Raw genomic sequence first — 20306 nt, 5'->3', positions numbered from 1 at the left:
TTACTGTACATCAGCATCACAGATGAGAGTTAAGGTGGTCTGGTGTTCAGATTCAGGATTTTAAAGTTGTTCTTATTTATCTTTTGTTAGGTTTTGGGAGTTACTAATGGCTGCACGTCCTGATTAGACTGTCATGGGACATCAGAGTAACATGACATGAACATGACTGTGTTGTGGATCTCACTTCTCACTGTGAGGTAGAGATTTGAAAATTACACTTTGTGAATTTTAAACTACTGAATTGAAAGTTTTCCAATCGTGTGTAAAATATGAGAGACCAGCGCAGTTGATCCATGCAGCGCGGTGAAAGCCCAAACTGGTAACAAGCAGGGTGTTGGTGTCAATGCAATACTGTCCCACTCGAGCAGTTGCTAAGAGAAAGAGGGGTGGGTGGGGGGAGTATGGGGTGGGGGGGGGGGTGGAGGTTCAGTGTGGAGTGAAAGCAAAGAGGGGTGAGAGCAGGCACGAAAAGAAGGGATAGAAATGAAAATCCCATCGTTCAAACGCAATTTCAAAGCTCTGTGTGCTGTAGCCAAGAGCCACGGGCATACAAAGGGGACTTTGTCCCAGCAGCGGAGGCTCATGGGATAGGGGATGGAGGAAGAATGCCCGCTGTCCGGCAGAAAGCTTAGTGTGACTGCCACTAAAGGCCTGCTTAGTCCCACTCTTGACATGCATCCTACACAAATACCTTCCATCTCCTCCGACCTCTTTGGGAAAAAAAAAAAAAGAAAACACGCCACAGTAAAAGGCAACAGGGAATCTAATAGCCAGTTTATTGTTTGTGACTGTACACGCAGCGACACTGTAACTCTCCGTCACCTCGATCAAAGCCAGGAGAGGATCGCTGAGAATACAGGAAATGTGTTTTTGTCTGTGAGTCTGACGCTCAGTATGCAGGGCAGCGAGTGCACAGAGCTGCGGGGAGCGAGCGAGGCCCGGGCTGAATGCAGAGTGACACCCTGAGGGTGAGCCATTGAGGAAGCAGTAATTATACCGAGCCGATCTCGCTCTGCTGTTTTTGCTGTGATAGCTGATAGGAATTCAACAAATACCAGCTGACAAAGTGCCTGAATGAGGGGATCAGAACCCTTTCTCCAGGTAGCCGGTGGAAATTCAGCTGCCATCGTCCCGTTCATACAGAAATTCAGCGAGGGAGGAAGGGGGCGTTGTTGACCTGAGGGTCAGTCAATCAAAATTCAGTCATACGGCTGTTAATGAAGCCACAAAATCAAATCTATCCAAGGAATCAATTTTTTTCCTTTTTGTCCTTGCTTATATGTATATATATATATATGTATCTGTGTATGTCTGCTTTGCTATCCTATTGTTATCATTTGTGCTATTGTTAACTCGTCATCATTGTAAATGAGAGTAACCTCAGTGACTTTTTTTTACAGATATGACTTCTTTTTGCCCAGGTGTTGCTGTATGATTTTCCATGCAAAACATCAGATGTGCTGCATTGTTAGAGTGTAAATCAGCAAACATGGCATGGAGCAGATAGAGCTACAGCATTACAATACTTCTTCTTATTATCTTATTATCTTATTTATATCTATTATTATATTATCTATGTATGTTGTTGCTGGGTGAAAACTCTTATGGACTTCCTTCAGCTGAAGTTAAAAAATGAATATCAGAGATATGAATACCAGTTTCACCAAACAGCAGCGATATACATTATGATGCACAGCAGACAAATGAATGTGGCAATGTCTGGTCATAGTCCACACATACATGGGTATTTTGAAAACAGGGTTCCCCCCCCCCCCCCCCCCCCCCCCCCCCCAAAAAAAAATCCCATCCACACAAGCACTGTTTAAAGCAAATCTCTGTCCACACGAAAATGCTAAATTAGTTCATTAACAGGCGATCTCTTCATAGCTGTCTGCGCTTCAATGTGCAGGCGAAGGCAAAAACAGGAAAAAACAACAGCCATGTCCTTGACAAACAAAAGTACAAAAGTTTTCCCGGCATTCATCAGCAACATCGTTTTCAAAGGTGTCCCACCAACTAGCAGTCCAATCGGGTCTCGTCCATAACCGGCCTGTGTTGTTGGAGTGATGGATTATGCAGCAGTGACACACTCACTAGTGGAAAATGTGTATATGTTTGTGCAAACACATAAAAGGTCCTGGTAGCAAAGTTAGAACCAGCAGGATTTTGGCTCATTGCATGAAGTATCACCTCATGTTCCCACATCAACACTGAACCTGGGGTTTTCAAAAAGGTCCGTTTGCAGTGACCTAAAACGCAGTTTGCGTCTGGACAAAGGGCCAAGATGCATAGAATGGCTACATTTTCAAAAATATACGTGTACATGTGGACTGGGCCTGAGCCAAAAAGTGATTTCTACAAGTGGTGAGCTGCTGCGGCTTTGCATGGCAACAACAAAACACAGCTTTCCCTCCCTGTTTGTGTATGAACCGAGTATCTAAGCAATCCTCATAATGTGCTTTAGGAGAATATGATCCCAGTGAAAAAAAATAATAATGATAAAGCTTGTGGAAAAAAGTGTGTTCATCAAAATGAGCTGGGGTCAAATGGTGCAGTAACCAGGAGGCCAGCACACGCAGAGCCTGCAGAGGCCATCTGACCAAACAAGAGGATTTGAGCCCAGGCAGCAGACGAGGGCTTTCCCCCGGGGCGGCCATGTTTCCCAGAGAGAGGAGGAGGGAGGAGGCCGGTCTGTCATGCAGATTAGACCTTTAGTCATACAAACATTTCTGGGAAGCAGAGCTGCACTGGAGGCAGAAATAATCTCATTGGCTGAGTTACACTATAGTGGGCGGAGCCGAGGAACCTGCGTCTTTGTACAAGTTGGCAAAATGTGGAGTGGAAACGAAGGAATTCAGCAAAGTCCAGTGTATGTATGAATAAATCTACAAATAAGAGTCCTTTTTTTATTTAAATTCATTCATGACCACATCACTCATCATGTTGAGAACTGAGTGGGCGAGGTAACTAGCTTCCCTTGCAAACTGTAGGGTGTACTATGGCTAGTTTGAACTGTTGCAGAACTGTCACAACTACCAAGGAAACATATGCACAGGCTAACAGCAAGCACTAAATCAAACGCTCACCTGTTGTATGAATAAATTCAATAAATGTGCAGAAAAGCTTGAGCTGTTTAGACTTTCTAGGGGACCTATAATCGTTCCATGATGAACTCCATGCTTTGCAAAGTCTTCATGTTGATGTCGTTTTGTGCTGTTAGAGGGAAAAGTTGTGCGGAAGAAGAAAATTCCTCATTTCCAAGTAGAAAATACAACCAGCCTACTGCTTCTTCTGGCTGTCTTTACGGCTATTCTGCATCAACACCGCTGCAGAATTGTGCACAAAAGGCTAAAAATTGTGCAGTCAACACGCAAAGTTACTGCTCACTGACTGACACAACATCAGTGTGTTCCACTGAAACTTTTTTAATTCTTACACCCCCACAATGGCAAGTCAGGGGTCGCAGCAAAGTCCATTTTTCCAGATGGTAATTACCACATCATTCACATGCAGTCATGTTGCATTCACGTCATATGTTATTTACCGCAAGTAGCACCAGCCTCTGACTTGTAAAGGGGGTTCATATTAACATTCAATGTGCAATTACAAATAGGAATCTCATATTTTTCTACAAGGTCTGACTAGGAGATAAATAAGCAACCTTGGAAAAATCTGGAAAAAATTACAATCGTTCAAAGTAACTGAATCCAAAATTTAATGCTATAAAAACTAGCTCTGCCTATCAAACTGAAGGTACTGTGCTACATTAACATACAATTTGTTACTGAAGAAATGATGTATTGATTCTGATATCTGATTGATGAAGAGACTCTTTCCAACATCTACCTTCCTTCCCTTATGTGGTGAACGCAGCATCACCTATAATTTATGATAATATTTCTAATGTGGCCTGAAGGCTCAATCTGAAAAACTGCAGTGAACTGGCTCCGCCCACTGGGGGTTTAACTCAACCAATAAGATCACTCCCCCCTCAGGAAGAGCGTGACCTCCGAGAAATGTTTGTCTCTAAAAGCCCGGCCTGCGTCATGCAGCTGGGCTCGGACCTCAGACCCACACTTGCCCTCTTTCCAGGAGGTTTTCCTTCTCTATATTTATTTTCAATAGATGCTTTATTTTTTCTCTTTTGAGAGGGAGGAGGGTTCAAGTTGTTTATATTTTCCTAGCTTGGCAAAAGACAAAAAAAAATATATTGCAGAGGATTTGCTGCTTACAGGCACAGATGTTTTGTGATGTGATGTGTGTGTGATATGGCTTTGAGGGAAATACCAGCGCTATAGTGTTTTCTCTCGTCTATATCATTTCCCTGTTGCTTCTGACATACCAAGACTCAAAACGCACGCAACAGCCAGGAAATAAAACTGAGAGAGGCTTCCCTTTGAGACTCAGAGCGATTCCATTCACAAACCACCTATCAATAAAAAGCCATGATCGATTAATAGGAATAAAGCGATGTCCCGATAGATGATGTAACATGGAATGTAAAAGGTACATAGTTTTGTGTACAAAACTGAGCCACGGTAAATGAGCCAAGGCAAACACCGGCATTTTCACCGCGTCTAGCCACAGCGACTGCACTATCGGCCCAGTGTTTGTATTGTAATGCCATTTCTCTGCTCACTCCATTAACACTGTGATTCCATGACAGTATCTTACATAACAACAACAGCGTTTACTATGCTTTACCCCCATGAAGCAGCGGAGCGTGTCCGTGTTGACCGTAAATAAAACGTCAATGCTTGTGCTCTCGTGCCAACATAGTCGCATTTTCCTTGAATGGAGAATTACCACTGAGGCTGTAAACAAAGCAAAGTTTGTGAGGTTTCTTATGTTTCCTCACCTCAGCGTGACTCCTCTGGGTTTTTCAGGAAAACGAAGCGCTGTGTTCCCCTTTGACACACTTTGTTTTTGGAATCACACATTGCGGTTTTATAAAGGGACAACAGGGACGCGAAACACAGTCAGCACATAAACAGACATGAAAAATCCTCACAGAAGACAATGAAAAACCACCCAAATTGACATTTTGTGGTTTTTAATTAGTCCTATTAAATTCTTGGTAATACTGACGCACATCTAAATGATGCTCTGTTGGTCTGGAATATATTTTTCACAGTTGTACACCCTCTCGTTCACCACTTCTCGAATAAACTCGGCAGCGTGGATCACTCTGCAATGCAAGCCAAGCACACAAGCTGGCAGCAAAGGAAGCAATCACCTAAACTCACATTATTGATTATGACTTATATCAGAAATCCAAACAGAAATACTTAATGCATGAAGAGGGCAAATTTCTGCAGTCCCTGAATCCTCCATGCCCATTCTGACCAACCTATGCTGCAGGTTATAGCCTCATGCAGGAGTTAAAAAGCCAATCTTGTCAAATGAACTGTGAGGAAATGGATTGGCGGGGGGACGCAGAGGAACCGCACGACTGTTTACACACAACAGGCTGGAGCGTTTTTTCCAATAACAGCCGAAGGCAGCCGGGACGTGCTCTGCAGACACAAGCGCTTCATATACATCAGCTTCTGTGAGAACAGCTGCATTCCTGACAAAGACATGCAAATGTTCAATAGCCAGAAACTCGCTGAACCTCTGAACTCGGAGCGCTGTGACGTGACAAAGAGAAGGCGGTCAAGACGGGAAGCCAGGACCAGTGGGACAAGTCCAAGATCTGTCAGGAAAAGGACATTAGAAACCGTTGGCTGCTTCGGTCAGACTGCTGACCCTGTCCAAGGCAGTGTCGCCTCAGTGCCTCTGAGCAGCTTTAACTGGCTAAAACTACTTCAAGCTTCAAACTAGCTCAATGATTTAATATTATCATGTAAAAGAATACTCCAACATTTTGGGCCAAAAACCCTTTTTTCTGACTTACTCAGACTGAGACAAGATGTTTGATACCATTTTCACTTCTGTGTATCCAGTGGTTCCTATGAGTAGCATTTTGTGTTAGCTTAGCACAATGACTTGAAGTCTATGGGAGTCATTAGCCTAGCTCCATCAAAGTGAAAAAATAAACCTTACAGCAGCTCTGAGGCTGTCTTATTTACACAGTAGATCATATGGATTTGAAATATCCATAACACCCTGGGTAAGTCAGAAAAAAAAAGTATTTTGCCCAAAATGTGTTCTGACTCTGGTCTGTTCCTGGTCTCTTTGACGCCTAACAGGCTCGTAATTATAAGGCTGTGGTCCGTCATTTTGATATGAATACACATTCACAGCCTCTTCAGTGTCACAACTGGCATTAAGATCCATTATATTCCTATTGTTCAAATTGACCGCACTCCCTCTTCCTACGTCACTTCCGGTTTAGCTTTTTCAGATGTGGAAGTAAAATTCTGCCACAAAAACAACTCCAGAGGTCTCTGTAGAATAAATTCAGTTCCCACATCATTTTCCTACACATTTATTCACTGGGGTCTCCAACCTGCAATATGCTCTTTAAATGTCTTTCAGTAGAATCAAAGGGTGATGATGTGGTGATTTTGAGATACATGATGCACAAATCTGCATTTCAAGGAGCATTAATTATTTAATACTTCAACCACATCGCCCGGCCCTTCTTCATACTAGTCAGTTATTATTGTTACTGCGGTCTTGCAGGGCAGCTGAGGGTCAGAAAAAATAGCAGCAGCTGTTTCGGTCTCAGTAACCCTGCTCTTTGTGTTACGGTGCGTCCCGCTCCAAACAGCTCGTAACACCACGATCAAACACTGGCACAACATCAATTAGGACTCCCGCAGCCATTCTGCAAGATCACTACACCTGAAATTTACTACCACCAGCTTTGGTCTGTGACAAATGATCAAAATGTGTCCATCTATGAAGTCACAACATTTTCTCAACGTGTATTACGAAAGTCAATTTGATCTCCTGACTGTGATTTATTCTCTACTAGGAGCTCTTGTCACATCATGTGAGATGACAGCCTCACTGTTGCATTTATGTTCAAGGAAAAACATTTTAAACTCATGGAATCACTAAATTATCTCCATCCTCTCCAATCTGCAGAAGTTACACACAGATTAAAATTATCAGGGGAACTTTGCTGACACCATAGTGGGAGGTTTCATTTTACAAACCATCCAACCAAACATCTCTCGTAATCACGTAACTGGAGGTCCACAACTGAGCATACAGCTTCACTCAAACCTGGACTTGAGTTCTGCGCAGAAGAAAAAGAGCTGACATCAATACCGGTTGGGCTTTCACGAAGATTTCAATGAAAATGACCCCGAGTAACCTTTCGTCTCCTCCCGCTCAGCCTTCTCAGCCTTCCCTCGATCGGGCCGGACCTCTTTGTCCGAGCATCGACGGGGCCGCGGGGCACATCGCACATTACAGCTCACTTCACTCAGTTCAAGCGATGGAAGAAGCTCCAACCAACCAGGAGCTCCGTGCATGCACAACACACACATACACAGAGACATACACACAGAGATACACTCGACCGAGCGCAAAAAAAGCACACACACACACAAGATCTACTCATATCATCAGCAATGGTATCGAAGCAGCTATTACTTCCAGACAGAAAATTCACTCTGCTCTGTCGCAACACACTCGTCACCCAGCAGGGCACGCACAGCTATTCCTGGCGACTAAGTGGACTCAGCAAGTGCCTTGGGGTCACGGGGAGAAGCAGGGGACTGTTTTCTGGAAAAAAAGAGAGCGGGTTAAGCAGCAGCCGCCACCGAAGACAGGCAGGACCCTAATCGGCCTTGACGTGAATACCATCAGAACTTACTGAGAGGTTTGAGGATGCTGTTGCTGGCCTCATCATTGTTTTCTGCGTCCGACTTGTCAGAGATATTCTCCGTCAACCTCTCCTTCCTGTCCTTGTGGCTGGTTCTCCGGCGGTGACGTCTGCGGCGTCGGTAGCTCTTGGGCACGTGCACGCCGATGTAAATGGTGTGGTGACCTGCAAAACAGAAAGGAGGAGCAGCAGCAGCGTTGGTACCCCAGAGTTTCTGCATCGCAAAATATGGCACAAATTCAGATCGTTTGCTACAAGTCCGTTTCATACTTGATAAATTGGTCTCAAAACGGCTATTCAGAAGTGCAGCCTTTGAGCTGCAGACATGGAAGCACATTGCACACACAAGGGAAATGGAAATGTATTATGTAAAATACAATGTTATCCTACTTTTGAATTGAAATTTGGTTCTCCTACGAGCAAAGCGTGGCTCAAAATAAAGACTGGATTCAATAATTTGCCATTTCATACACCAGTCCTGACACTTCATTAGAACAAAGATTTGTATGCTCTGAATTTAGCTTTATTCAAATCATAATGCAAATGATACTCATGAGAAAATTTAACTGCAGCATTCAATGCATTCATATTCAAATCCGTTTTGCTGAAGAATCAGCTTAGTGGTGGATATAATACATTTTGGGAGGTGCCGTGTCACTTTTGGATAACCGTTTGGCTACCTTTATGGTGTAATATGCATTTGATGATGGGATTTCAAATGCCTTGTTACAGAGCATACAAGGGAAATTACATTTTAACACCTTTACTGCATAATCAGATGGGCTGTACTGTGTCTATGCATTTTTGTGGCATACATTTTAACTTTCCAATTTGCGGTATCACTGAAATTAAAGGTGCATTATGCAAAATTGTCAAGGATCGACTGAAGACAGGACTGTTTTGACTAAAAAAAAAAAAAAAAAAAAAAAAGTGGATTACACATTTAACTTGATGGCTTGATTGGGTGCTTATTCTGTGTTTATTCCATGAGTCAAAACGTGCAGGTGAAGTTGAACTTATGGAAAAAATAACTCATAAAGTAAGGAATATGGAAGATGTGTTTGAGAAAAGGTGGATTTTAGATGACCGTAAATTATAACTACAACATCAAAAGGAATCAGAGGGTCAACATTATTTTTTTCATTTTCAAAGAGATTATGACGCTATTGACACTCCCTGCAAGTGGTATGTATTGTATACTGTGTATAAGTATGGGTAGACCTACTGTGTGTATTTTGATGGCTATGTATATATGTATGCATGTGTATATATGAACTGAAGGTACAAAATGTCTGCGGTATCCAATTAATTTGTCACGTCTTTCTTTTGTGGGTTTTTTTTTTTTTTTTTTGGTATTTGGTTTTGAGCAATTTTGTTTGTTTTCTGTTTTGTATTGTTTTCTTTGTGTTCTTTATTTAAAAAAATGTTTTTTTCATGAAATGCAAGTGTGGAAGCAGATACGCCATAGATATGTCAACAATCATTGGAAAAATAAAGCATTAAAAAAAAAAAAAAAGGAAAACATGCAGATGATGGACCATTTTGAGCCACAAGCTGCACAAGTGGAAATTTTTAAACTCAAATGCAGAATTCCAATTTTCATTTAACATATTAAACTTCTTCTTCAGCTGCGATCATGTGATGTGCTTCCATATAAACACGCCCTACAGAACACGTGTGTGTGTGTGTGCGTGTGTGCTATATGATATATGACCCTAACCCGGTATTGACAACATTTCAGACAGGGAACATTTTCACGTGGCCCGGAGTGAAGCCAAGTGCTGTAGTGTGCTGCAGAGGTGGCAGCACACTGTCAAGATAAATATTTGGAAGGGGGAAAGAAGTCGCAGGTAGCAGCGAAGACTCTGTACCTGCTGGCATGACTGCCGATCTGTCCTGCGTGGGTCGGCGTCGCACCCACAGGACCTGCAGTTTTACATGCACTCTGCTGCTTTAGGGTCAATAATGCCGGGCAGACTGGGCTGTTTGCTGATAACATACACTTCAAACGGGTTTCATGTAAACAAGCCATACATCAGCTCTGAGAAAGGTTGGTAACTGGATTCATTTGGTGCAACGGATAAAACAACGGGAGCTGTTATTCTTTGCATTATTATTATTGGTTTATTACTAGCGTGAGAGTTGAATTCCACGTAGTTTATTGTCTTTTTTCATCTTTTCAAGCTTTTTTTTTTTTTTTTTTTTTACAAACTACATTGAATCATATCAGAATCAGAATCAGAAATACTTTATTGATCAGTCTCTGTCGCATTTGCTCAAATTCTCAAGAGGAGAAGTATAAGTGAAATTATCAGAAAAGGAAAATGAGAAATATAAAAATATGTGCATTAGAAATTTGTAAAAAATGACATAAAAATGCATTATGTGCGCTATGTATCACAATTCCATCTTCTTTTACGGCAATGCCAGTGAACAAAATGCTTTAGTGGCAGACAATGCACACACAGGATGCTGCAATTGCAAAGACATGGTAAAAATACAAATCGGACAATGTCATAATGACTGAGAGCAGACATTATACGCTCTTTGTCTGGGCTCTTATTTTTGCGAATGTGTCTGCGTCGTGGTGCTCTAGAAAAATTCCATCTTCCCCTCTTGGAACACAAAGGGATATTTTTGCAGACTTTGAGGTTAGAAAGTTCCCGATTTAGACTTGCCTTGAATGCAACTTCAGCTGCATGTTCGTGTGTGTGTGTGTATGTGTGTGTTTGTGTGTGTGTGTGTGTTAATCTCTGTCAGACAGGCAGAAAAAGCAGAGAAATAAATTGACGCTAATCCTAACTGTGGACACTGACAACATACAGGCTGCTCGATAGATACATGAGAGTTTAGTGACTGTGTGGGCTGTCCAGACAAACCACAAACAAGTTGATATAAAATCGACGCCTTTCACCATAAATCTTGGTATTAACAGTTTATCGGCTGCCTGCAAGGTCGTCACACAGAGACGAGACACCTCCATGATGGTAATTCAGACGTCTAAGAGTTGTAAATCCCTGCCAAATATTCAGTTGACTATTCAGTTATTATTTTGGTGCCGTCAGTGCTGCAAAACATGCAACCTCTGCACGTCCTGCCGATCATATTTTTGTGACTAGACGTTGGCTATAAAAAGCAAACGTTCAGGGTAAACATCCAGCGTCGCCCTGAACAAAGGCTCTGTGCGATTGGTGTCAAATGATGACTGTGGGTAACGCTGAGCCAAGCACTGCATATGACCCGACCAGGAAGTGGCGGCCGAACCCCTCAAAAACAACACACAATGATCTCTCTTTAAGGACAAGGCCACTCATTATTCCCATGGAAAACAATGCCTTGTGTTTTGGGGGTTCATCTAAATTCACTGACGCTGACGAGCTCAGCATTCCACGCTGTTACTGAGCATCTCGACATGAGGAAAAAGCCAAAACGTCTGAGCCGAGGAAACGGTTTGCCTCGTTGTTTTTACTTTGCAAAGCCGATACATTGGGCTTAAATCTGCTTTTCATTCAACATTAAACATCGGCCTGTCATGTGATCCACTGATACTTTGCAGGTACATGACAACAGCCTGAAAAAATGCGATTGTATTTAGTGATGTGCTGTAACTACTTCTGGTTTTACACATTAGGTCCTCACTGCAAGAGAGTAATTAGCTCAACTGCTCTCAATGCAGTTAACCGCGACTAGTCCTAAAAAAAACATATTGTAGGTTTCAGTGAAGAGTTTTAGTGTCTAGTGAGGGCCTAACTGCTTTTAAGTAAGTGTTTCCACCTGGACAAGAAGAAGATTCTGTGGAAAAGCACTGAATACTTCCAATTTTTGGATATGGAGATGGAAAATGTAAAAAACATTGGCTATAAGCAGTTTTAATGTACCCTAAAATGTTGATATCAGCTGATAAAACCCTAACAGAGTCAATAATATATCATTACAAAAGCACCAAACTATATATAATTTCAGTTACGTGGAAAAAAAAAACTTCTACCTAGGTCCATCAGTCAATAAATTTTGGCACATTTCTGCTTGGCCTGACACAGAATTGATGGCAGACAGACAGAGCGAGACAGACAGGTAAATAGACAGATGATAGATGGAAAAAGAGAGAGAGAAAGAGAGAGAGAGGGGGCAGACAAACAGAAACAGAGACAGAGCGGCCGTCCAGAGAACAGACATTGCAGCGGGAGCCAGAACCAGCATCGCCCATACCGAAGTTTCTGCCCAGTCGGCTTTTGGTTCAACAAAAGACGGCAGGTGGCACGTCTCCCATGTTTATGGGATAACATAAAAACACTAGATCAATCGTACGCAGCTACAGCGCCGCCGGCATCCCCCAGACAGAAGAAGAAGAAAAAAAAAATGACCCTGAAGTCATCCGCTCGAGGAGACACAGCTCTGAGTGTCTGAGTTTCAGCCTGGAAGGTGACAGCAGATGAAACTGAACCAGATCGGCGAATAAACAGCAGTTTCACGTCATAAAATGTTCAAACCTCAATGTGCACACCAAATTAAACATGAGGTTAAATTAGGCTAAGACCTACAGGGAACTTTGAAGGCCAATACCAATCAGCATTTTTCCTTTTTCATGCCAAACAATTACAAGTACTTAATGTTTCTCACAAAAACAGCTTTGATGCCATCATGGAAACTCTCCGCTGAAACCATCCATGCATTTTCTATACCTGCTCATCTCCAATTCAGCCTCACCAGAGGTTGGAGTCTATCCCAGCATGCACTGGGGGCTACCAGGGAAACACCTTGGACAGGTCTTCCATAGAAAAATCAATACCAATTAATACCATTCTTTTGAGGGTGTTAGCAGCTCATTCAATGGCAGGGAAACTTTAGCAGGGAAACAGCTTGCTTCTTCTAAGTTAACCCTATAAAGCCGGAACTATGAAAGAATTGGCAGAAAAATCCAATTTTTTGAAATTGAACCCTTTTTTAGTCCTATAACAAAATATATTTTAAAAAAAAACTAAAAAAAAAAAATATGTTATTACATGACCTTTCTGGTGTATGAAATATGATATGTACTTGAAGTGCCAATGGTATGGTCCAGGGTGAACAGGGGAAGTGTTCAAAGGTATACAACGGTATTTTGGTCGAGTATTGATTAAACTGAAAACGAAAAACGGAATTGAAAATGTGTATTATATATGATACAAATGGCTTTATAGGGTTAAGAATAAATTAATGACAAATACACAATGCCTTTTACATAAAATGTGCACAGAAAATGACATCTGACTGCAGGTTTTACAGAGTTTGGATATAGCTGTTGGAACTTCCATCATCATCGGGTATCACTGACATCTAAAGATCTGATGAATAATTTTTTTAAAAATCTGTATTTCAACATTATGCAATCTAATTAATATAGAGCAATATCAATACCCTGTAATATCTAGATCACTGGAGGCGAAAGCACCCGATCTAATAAATCCGGTGCCTTATGACTTCTACCAATTCAGTTGAATCTTTGCTGTGTCCAAGACAAGCCTGGAGCTGATCCATTGTAAATGAATGGGAGATTAGGGGCACGTGGATTCATTTTTTTTGGAATGTGGTTTATTTTATTGTGCTGCTGCCAGCAAAAAACCAAACGTGCCACTGTAAACCTTAATAGTTTAACAATTTGTCGTTAATGTAGCTGGGATGCTTGAGAAATAATAATGAATTTTAGGCCAAACTGTCCCCATGCAATAGGAAAAGCATGCATAAATGTGTAAAAATCAGTGGCATTGCCTTTTTTAAAAACATATTTGTGGTGCATGTAAATGTTCCACCAGTGACTGTACTGGTGAACGAGAAATGATACAGCCTGGTGTATTACGCTGATTCATTTTGTATTATCAAGCTGGATGGCAGAGGCAGCACACAGCCAGTGGACATGACAGTATGACCTATCAGCAGACGGCCGGGCGGTGGCAAAGAAAAGAGAATGAATGAGGGAGAGAGTGAAATAGAGAGAGAGAGAGAGAGAAAAGAAAACACAGATGGTGACAGATGAGCGAATAAAGCAGAGCGTGACGACGATTGCAGGATAACAATAACAGAGAGCGAAGAGAGAGAGAGAGGAGAGAGTGATGGACGAGAGGGAGTGAGAAATGGAGTCGAGGAGCTGGAAAGGAAGATTTGCACACTGCCAGCGCAGCTTTGTGCACGACTTCCTCTTCTTTTCTGGGGGAGGAAGAGGAACTTCTTTTGGAGTTGTCCCATAAGTGCAGACTGAATGAAGTGAAATGCTTGTGTTGTGCTGGGAGGTTTGTTTAGCTCGCTAGATTGCTGAGGGGAAGCAGCACCGCCGCCAGTTTCCCCAGTAACTAAGCCACTGGGACAAGCCCAGAGCAGCGGGGAGGGTGGCAACTCACCACAAGGCACTGCATGCTAATACTGCACTGCCTTAACATGCTGCTGGAATAGCAGGGCGAGGGGGAGGGACTTTGGACTTTTTGTCATTACTCATCATTATTACCATTCCCATTCAATGACGACTCGGTGATAAAAGGCAGTATCTGAAATAATAACTCCAAACCTTGAGATTATCACGGTACAGTTACTCCTATCACAGAACATGTTTGATGTCAGACTCTCAGTGTTTTTGTTTGAAACATGTTTTGTTTCAATCCAGTGACTGACTTTCTAATGAGGCTAGAAGGTGCAGATCACCTCTGCTCAGCTGTAATAAAGTCACATTTTACAAATGATGCTTGACACGCACACAGTAGTTGATGTGACCTGAAGAAAGATTAAAAACCCCATGGAAGGCTGCACTTGTTTCCCTGATTTTGTGTGTTTCCTGTTGTAACAGCATCTTGGGGCTGGACATAACATGAGGATTGTTGGTGGGATGGTTCAAATACTGGTGAAGACTTTATTGGTTACAATTTTTATTTGCCCTGCTAGTGCAGCGTGAAGTGGTTACCATTAGAGATACAATGGCTGCACTCTGTTTGTGTGCCAACTGTGCCGGCAGCACGCCGGGGAAAGAGGAGTCTGCACTCTGTTCAAACACCAAAGTCAACTGGGTCATGAACTGCTAACCTCGCGTGAAGAAGACGATGAAGACAATGAAGAAGAACACAAAGCACATGACAGACAGGAAGAAGGGATAAAAGATGTTGTTTTGAGCAGCGGCACTTAAAATGCAACATGCCTAACTAACTTCTGATTTCAGTCTGAAAAGTTAGTCAATAAAAAGCTGATTTATTTGGAATATCGTGGGTTAAAATACTGTTTACGTGACTGTGACATTGTTGCTTTCACTATAAACCAGATATCACGTCATTTCTAAACCGACTGGCAGTTTATTTTGGTGGATTTACACCAAGTTGAGCGCAGCACCTGTTTTCCAGTAAGTAAAAGTGACATGGAGTTCATTTCATGAGGACTTTAAAGGGACATTCACTCAGACTGGAGTGCGGTCCATGTAGAATCCACCATGATTCATTTACACTGAATATGGATGTAATTTAGAGACGAGTCTGCATGGTTTTCATTTCACGAGTCTGTCAGCGGCCCGCATTCCAGCGTCAGTGAATGCACCTTTAAAGTCGGAAGTTAAAGAAATAGCCAAAGGTCGCACACTGCATGTTGCCCCTTTGACAATTTGTGACTTGTCGGTCAGGTTGGTGTGATTTATCCCTCTGTCTCGAGCACTATCAGTGTGTCTGACGCAGAGTTCAGATACCAAACATTTCACTGGTGAGGCTCAAAGTGTAACGGAGAGAAAACACCGGTTAATCAGTTGTCAAATAAACAAAGATAATTCGGTCATCGGCGCAAAGCTCCGCCTCACATAGCTGCCATGTCAAAGACCGCTATCTTGTGCAATGTGAGAAATGTCAAGCTATCTCGTCTCGTTTTTTAATCAGCTTCTCCTCGGTCGGCCGGTCCTGCTGCGAGCGAACAGCAGGGAGCGAATGAAGAAGGGGCAGTTTCCAAGGAGATTTAGCGAGCAGCCCGGCTTCCCAGCCTAAACACAGAGAGCCGAGACGCTGCTTACCGACAGGAAGCCGGGCGGATTGAACCCGGGTTCACGCTGAGGTGACCGGAAAAAAATAGAAAAGTGCACCTGGCAAAACGTGAACCTACAGCTTAAGGGGCGCTACGCTACTAATTTGACCCGGTTATTCAAATCATGGTCAACGAACTTCACCCAGAATCCCCACTCGTATATTTTTACATATAAAACCATGGCAACCCTCAATTTCAAATATTTAGTTTCTCCATGTGCATTTTTTTTTTTTGCTTTCTTTTACTCAAGCTGACAGTAATGACAGTGACAGGTTTGCTTGAGGTTTACACCGTGACACAATTGAGCTAATTAGACTGATTTTTTTTATCTTTGTTGACCAGTAGGTCTTTGAGGGGATTAGCGAGGTAAACACAGGATCACGTGCTCCGCGTCCGACATCTTCCTCCCCACGCCAACTCAACAGGTGAGCATCACAGCCTACGCAAAGGAAGTGTGTGGAAATATGGGGTAATGCCAGCCTTCCTGTTCCTCTCGTTGATTCCCTTTGCTTTAAAGCTGTTTCACAGCGACAGTGTGACAGTAAAAAAACCTCCAAAATATAACATTTTTCAGTATGCTGTATGTTACAACTTTTTTGTCTGCTTCATCTGACATTTGAACAATTTTTGACAAAATCCCAGTTCCAAAAAAGAGAGAAACAGTTTCTTAATGGTTTGGTTTTTGTTAGTTTTACAACTCTTTAGAGAGGAACTTGTTGAGGAACTTGTCTGAGATTTCGAGTAAGTTAGACCTAAGTTAAATATCTCTGTGTATGAATGTTGCACCAAGTTCTGCTGCTGCTCTCTCGCCTGAAACAAGAGGCCCAACGGGAGGCACGGACTTACCTTCTACCTCCTCTTCGTCACAGACGTGCTTGAGGAAGGACGCCCCTCGGTCCAGCACCGCCTCGTCCTCCATCCTGTAGTAGTAGAAGAGGAAGAAAGACTGCTCACATTTTTCCTCCAGCGACAGTGTGGAGCCATAGCGCCTAGGCTCGTTCACCTGCAGTAAATTGGGACTGGGATTCAGTCGGGTGCTGCTGGAGACGTTCATCTCCTCCCATCAAAGACTCATTGACACGATACGTCCCCCTACCCTACTGCCCTGAAGCCGGGGGAAAAAAAAAAAAAGCACAAACAAGATCTGCCGTAGTTAACTAGCCCCCTAGTGTGAGAAAGCGTGTCGTCCTTGAGCAGGGCGAAGTGTGGGGCGGATAGGTGCGGCGTAATGGTGTTAATCTGATAGAGCGGGGTGAGGCAGAGGATAGGAAGTCTCTGCCTCTCTGCTAATTGAGTGTGATGGGCCCGAGTGACTGTCGCCGGTCATGCGCAAAACCGTCCCGACCGACTGACCAAGGCGCTTCCACGTCTGCAGTCTGGATTGCGCAATCCCAGCTCTCGGCCTCTTAAGCTGTTTCCTAGTGAAACACTTTGCCTGTGATTTGACACTGAAAACACATGAAAGTAAAGGAGGTGTTGCGTCTGTGTGTGTTGTGGGCATGGACAACACAACATAAACACACACACAAACACACACACACACAAGCTACTCCATCTGGTCGGTAATGCTCGACCACCCTCCCGACCCCACCCCACCCCCAAGGCCCCGCCCACCCCACCCTCATCTACGCCCCCCTCCTCCCTGCCACCCACCAGGCCATCCGCTCACATAAGAAACAAGTGGGCCATCACATGTCTGTCTACTCATCCGCCCTTACAGGATTACGCCGGCTTTACTTAAGTGACAACATACAAGCACATAACAGGCCGGTGTGTCCAAGTCCCCGCTGCTCTTCAAGCACGACTCCCCAACGTGTTCGTTCTCACTGGGCCGTACTATCCCCCCCCAAAAAAAACTGTATTAAGAAAATTTTTTTTTTTTTTTTGTAATGGTTCATCAGGATCCAGCACCCTTCACTGCAAAACCTTATCCACCTTAACAAGCCATGTAGTCACATATTTCACACAAGTGAAAAAAAAAAATTGCCAGGAGGATGAGATAATCCCACTTGTTTCCAATGCATTTTCACTTGTTTCAGGATTTTTTTCTGGTAACGAGTATAAATATGTTGAAACAAGGCGGAATGAGGCAGATCAGCCCACTAGGATCTAGAAAATGACATCTGATTTAAAAAAAAAAAAAAAAAAAGCAAAAAGAAAAAAAAAATCCGGAAACAAGTTGAATAGCATTAGAAATACATGGGATTATGTCATCCCACTGGCAGATTTTTTTCACATGTGGTTTTTTTTAACACTGAATATGAGGCAAAATATACAATGGGTAAATTGGGGATTTTCTGCAGTGTAAAAAGCACTCAAGCAGTAGATGCAGCTTATTTTTTGTGAGAGGAAAAATCCTGAGGTCAAATAAATTTACCGAATGGGAATAATGCAAACTGACTGAAAAACTGCCCTTTAAAGGCATAAAAATGTAAACTGACTCATTTTCATACAAAATTACAGCAATCTGGCGTTGTATTTACTGCTGTAAAGAAGAGGGGGTTTTTTTTTATGTAAACACTGGACCTGAGGAATTACACTGAACACACCTTCTGTATCTGAATGAACAGTGTTGATAGGGCCGTCTGTTGGGAATAAAGGACTGTAAATGGCTCAGTCTCCCTCCCCTCTGCCACCCACCCACACACACACACACACACACACACATACACACTGCACCCCCCGCCTGGTGTCACAAGTAATACCGGAAAGCCCTGGGTTTTATCCTAATGGGATCACAGAACAAAACCTTTTGTTATTGTTTTTAGCAGATTGTTTCAAAGGATGCCTCTTTTTTTACAATAACAATTATTATTATAATACAGGGGAAGGGATTCATATCCAAAGTTAGTTTGTTTTTTTAATACTTGAGGTCTTACTATTGATGAAATTAACCAGTATCAATCATTTCTATGTGAGCCACTGCGCTCATGTTGGCTAAATCTCTCAGTGACTGTAACCAGTAATCTCTTACATCCAAAGCCTTTTCCTGCAGGGGGTTGTGGGAGTTTATGTGGCTCTTTCCAAGCTTGTATTCAGGTGTTATACATATGTTATAATGATAACATTACCATTATTAAACTATTGTTTCATTCATCCATTCATTTATGCCAGCAACATCATCAGTTTCATGGCCAAGAGGTGCTGGAGAAAATCCCAGCGTTTTATTTTGCTTGCCCTCTTCCACAGGGAGGTCAGAGGTCAGAGGTCAGCTACAGAGCAGCAGCCATACAGCTGGAGGGTCTTCAGTGTCTTGCTCAAGGACACTTCAGCACTATGGATGCTTGTTCACAAGGCGGCTCAAGCCTCAGTCACGCCGTCACATGATGCCAGGGGCGCGGCCAGGAATTTTGGGCCCCATGAAAAAAATATATGTATATCTATTTACTCGATGATGGTTTAATAATTTTATATTAGTTTTTACCTATTTTTTGGGGCCCCTGTCAGGCAAGGGCCCTTGGAATTGTCCTAACTTTTCCCCCATATACGGCGCCCCTGCATGATGCTCTCCCCACTCACTGAGGTAACATTTTAAATTTGGACGTCTGCTGTTCACTTCTTATTTTGGCAGCATGTGACAAAAAAAGCAGCTTTAAAATCAACAAAGTCTAACCTTGCGACTACTACAGCTAATCACTGCGCCCTCCAGGGTTAATTCAGCACTTTCAATAGTTTGCACCAGCCGATCCAAAGCCATATCAGCTCTATGAGTACACAAATAACTCTCCAATCAGAGCTTATCAACTCCAAATAATTGCCACTGAATTATCAGCATCATTAACACTGGAAAGTGTGCTCTGCTGTCGAAGCTATTCAACCCATAAATCACAATCAATCTTCATATAAAGGTGTGTCTCTCCTTTTTTTTTTTTTTTTTTTTTTTTTTTTTTTTTTTTACCTTGCAGCAGTGTTTTATGTTTTGCACACACTTAGCACAGGAACTACAACAATGCATTACAGTGCAATGATAGTGTGACTCAAGTATAATAGGCTTGTTATATTATTCCACAGATCATTATACATGAAACTGATGGCATGCCATAAATGTACGGATTGCACTAATTTGGATCGGTGTTTACCGATTTCTGGTTTTAATGCGTAACTGTTTACTTTGTACTTGTAAAGAGTTTGCAAAGAGCAGGATTCAGGCCCGATTCATTCCCAACCAGAGGCTGGTGTCCTTCAGATCTCCCCTGATTTCCAAACCCTGGTCTTCCCACTTCCTCCATTGCCACCTATGGCACAACCATGGAAACAACAGGCCAAATTCCACCAGCAGCCCACACAGGCCCACACACACACACACACACACACACACACACACACATACACACACACACACACAGAGAGAGAGAGAGAGTGCAATGACACAAATCTAATTCAGAAATGAAAGGAAACTTATTTAATACTGTCCCTCTGGTTTCGATGTGAAACTTAAAAGGAAAATCCACCCTAAAATACTTCTACTTAGTTATTTATCATCAGTTTATCTTGTTCAGTCCATTCC

At 42.6% G+C, this 20306-nt stretch overlaps 1 protein-coding gene across 3 annotated transcripts in view; it reads right to left on the bottom strand.

Moving 5' to 3' along the window:
* slc4a4a (solute carrier family 4 member 4a) overlaps positions 1 to 20306 on the bottom strand; it is an 83777-nt gene that overhangs the window by 59598 nt on the left and 3873 nt on the right. For all 3 annotated transcript variants that reach the window (XM_030059125.1, XM_030059126.1, XM_030059127.1), the window contains exons 3-4: positions 16646 to 16719; positions 7772 to 7945 (exon numbers count right to left, since the gene is read on the bottom strand). In XM_030059125.1, the coding sequence (XP_029914985.1) occupies positions 7772 to 7945; positions 16646 to 16719 (248 nt within the window). The remainder of the gene's footprint in view (positions 1 to 7771; positions 7946 to 16645; positions 16720 to 20306) is intronic.

Source organism: Myripristis murdjan, chromosome 9, assembly GCF_902150065.1.
Source record: "Myripristis murdjan chromosome 9, fMyrMur1.1, whole genome shotgun sequence".
Lineage (NCBI taxonomy): Eukaryota > Metazoa > Chordata > Actinopteri > Holocentriformes > Holocentridae > Myripristis > Myripristis murdjan.
The sequence above is the reverse complement of the archived record's forward strand: the minus strand, read 5'-3'. Positions and strand labels throughout refer to the sequence as shown.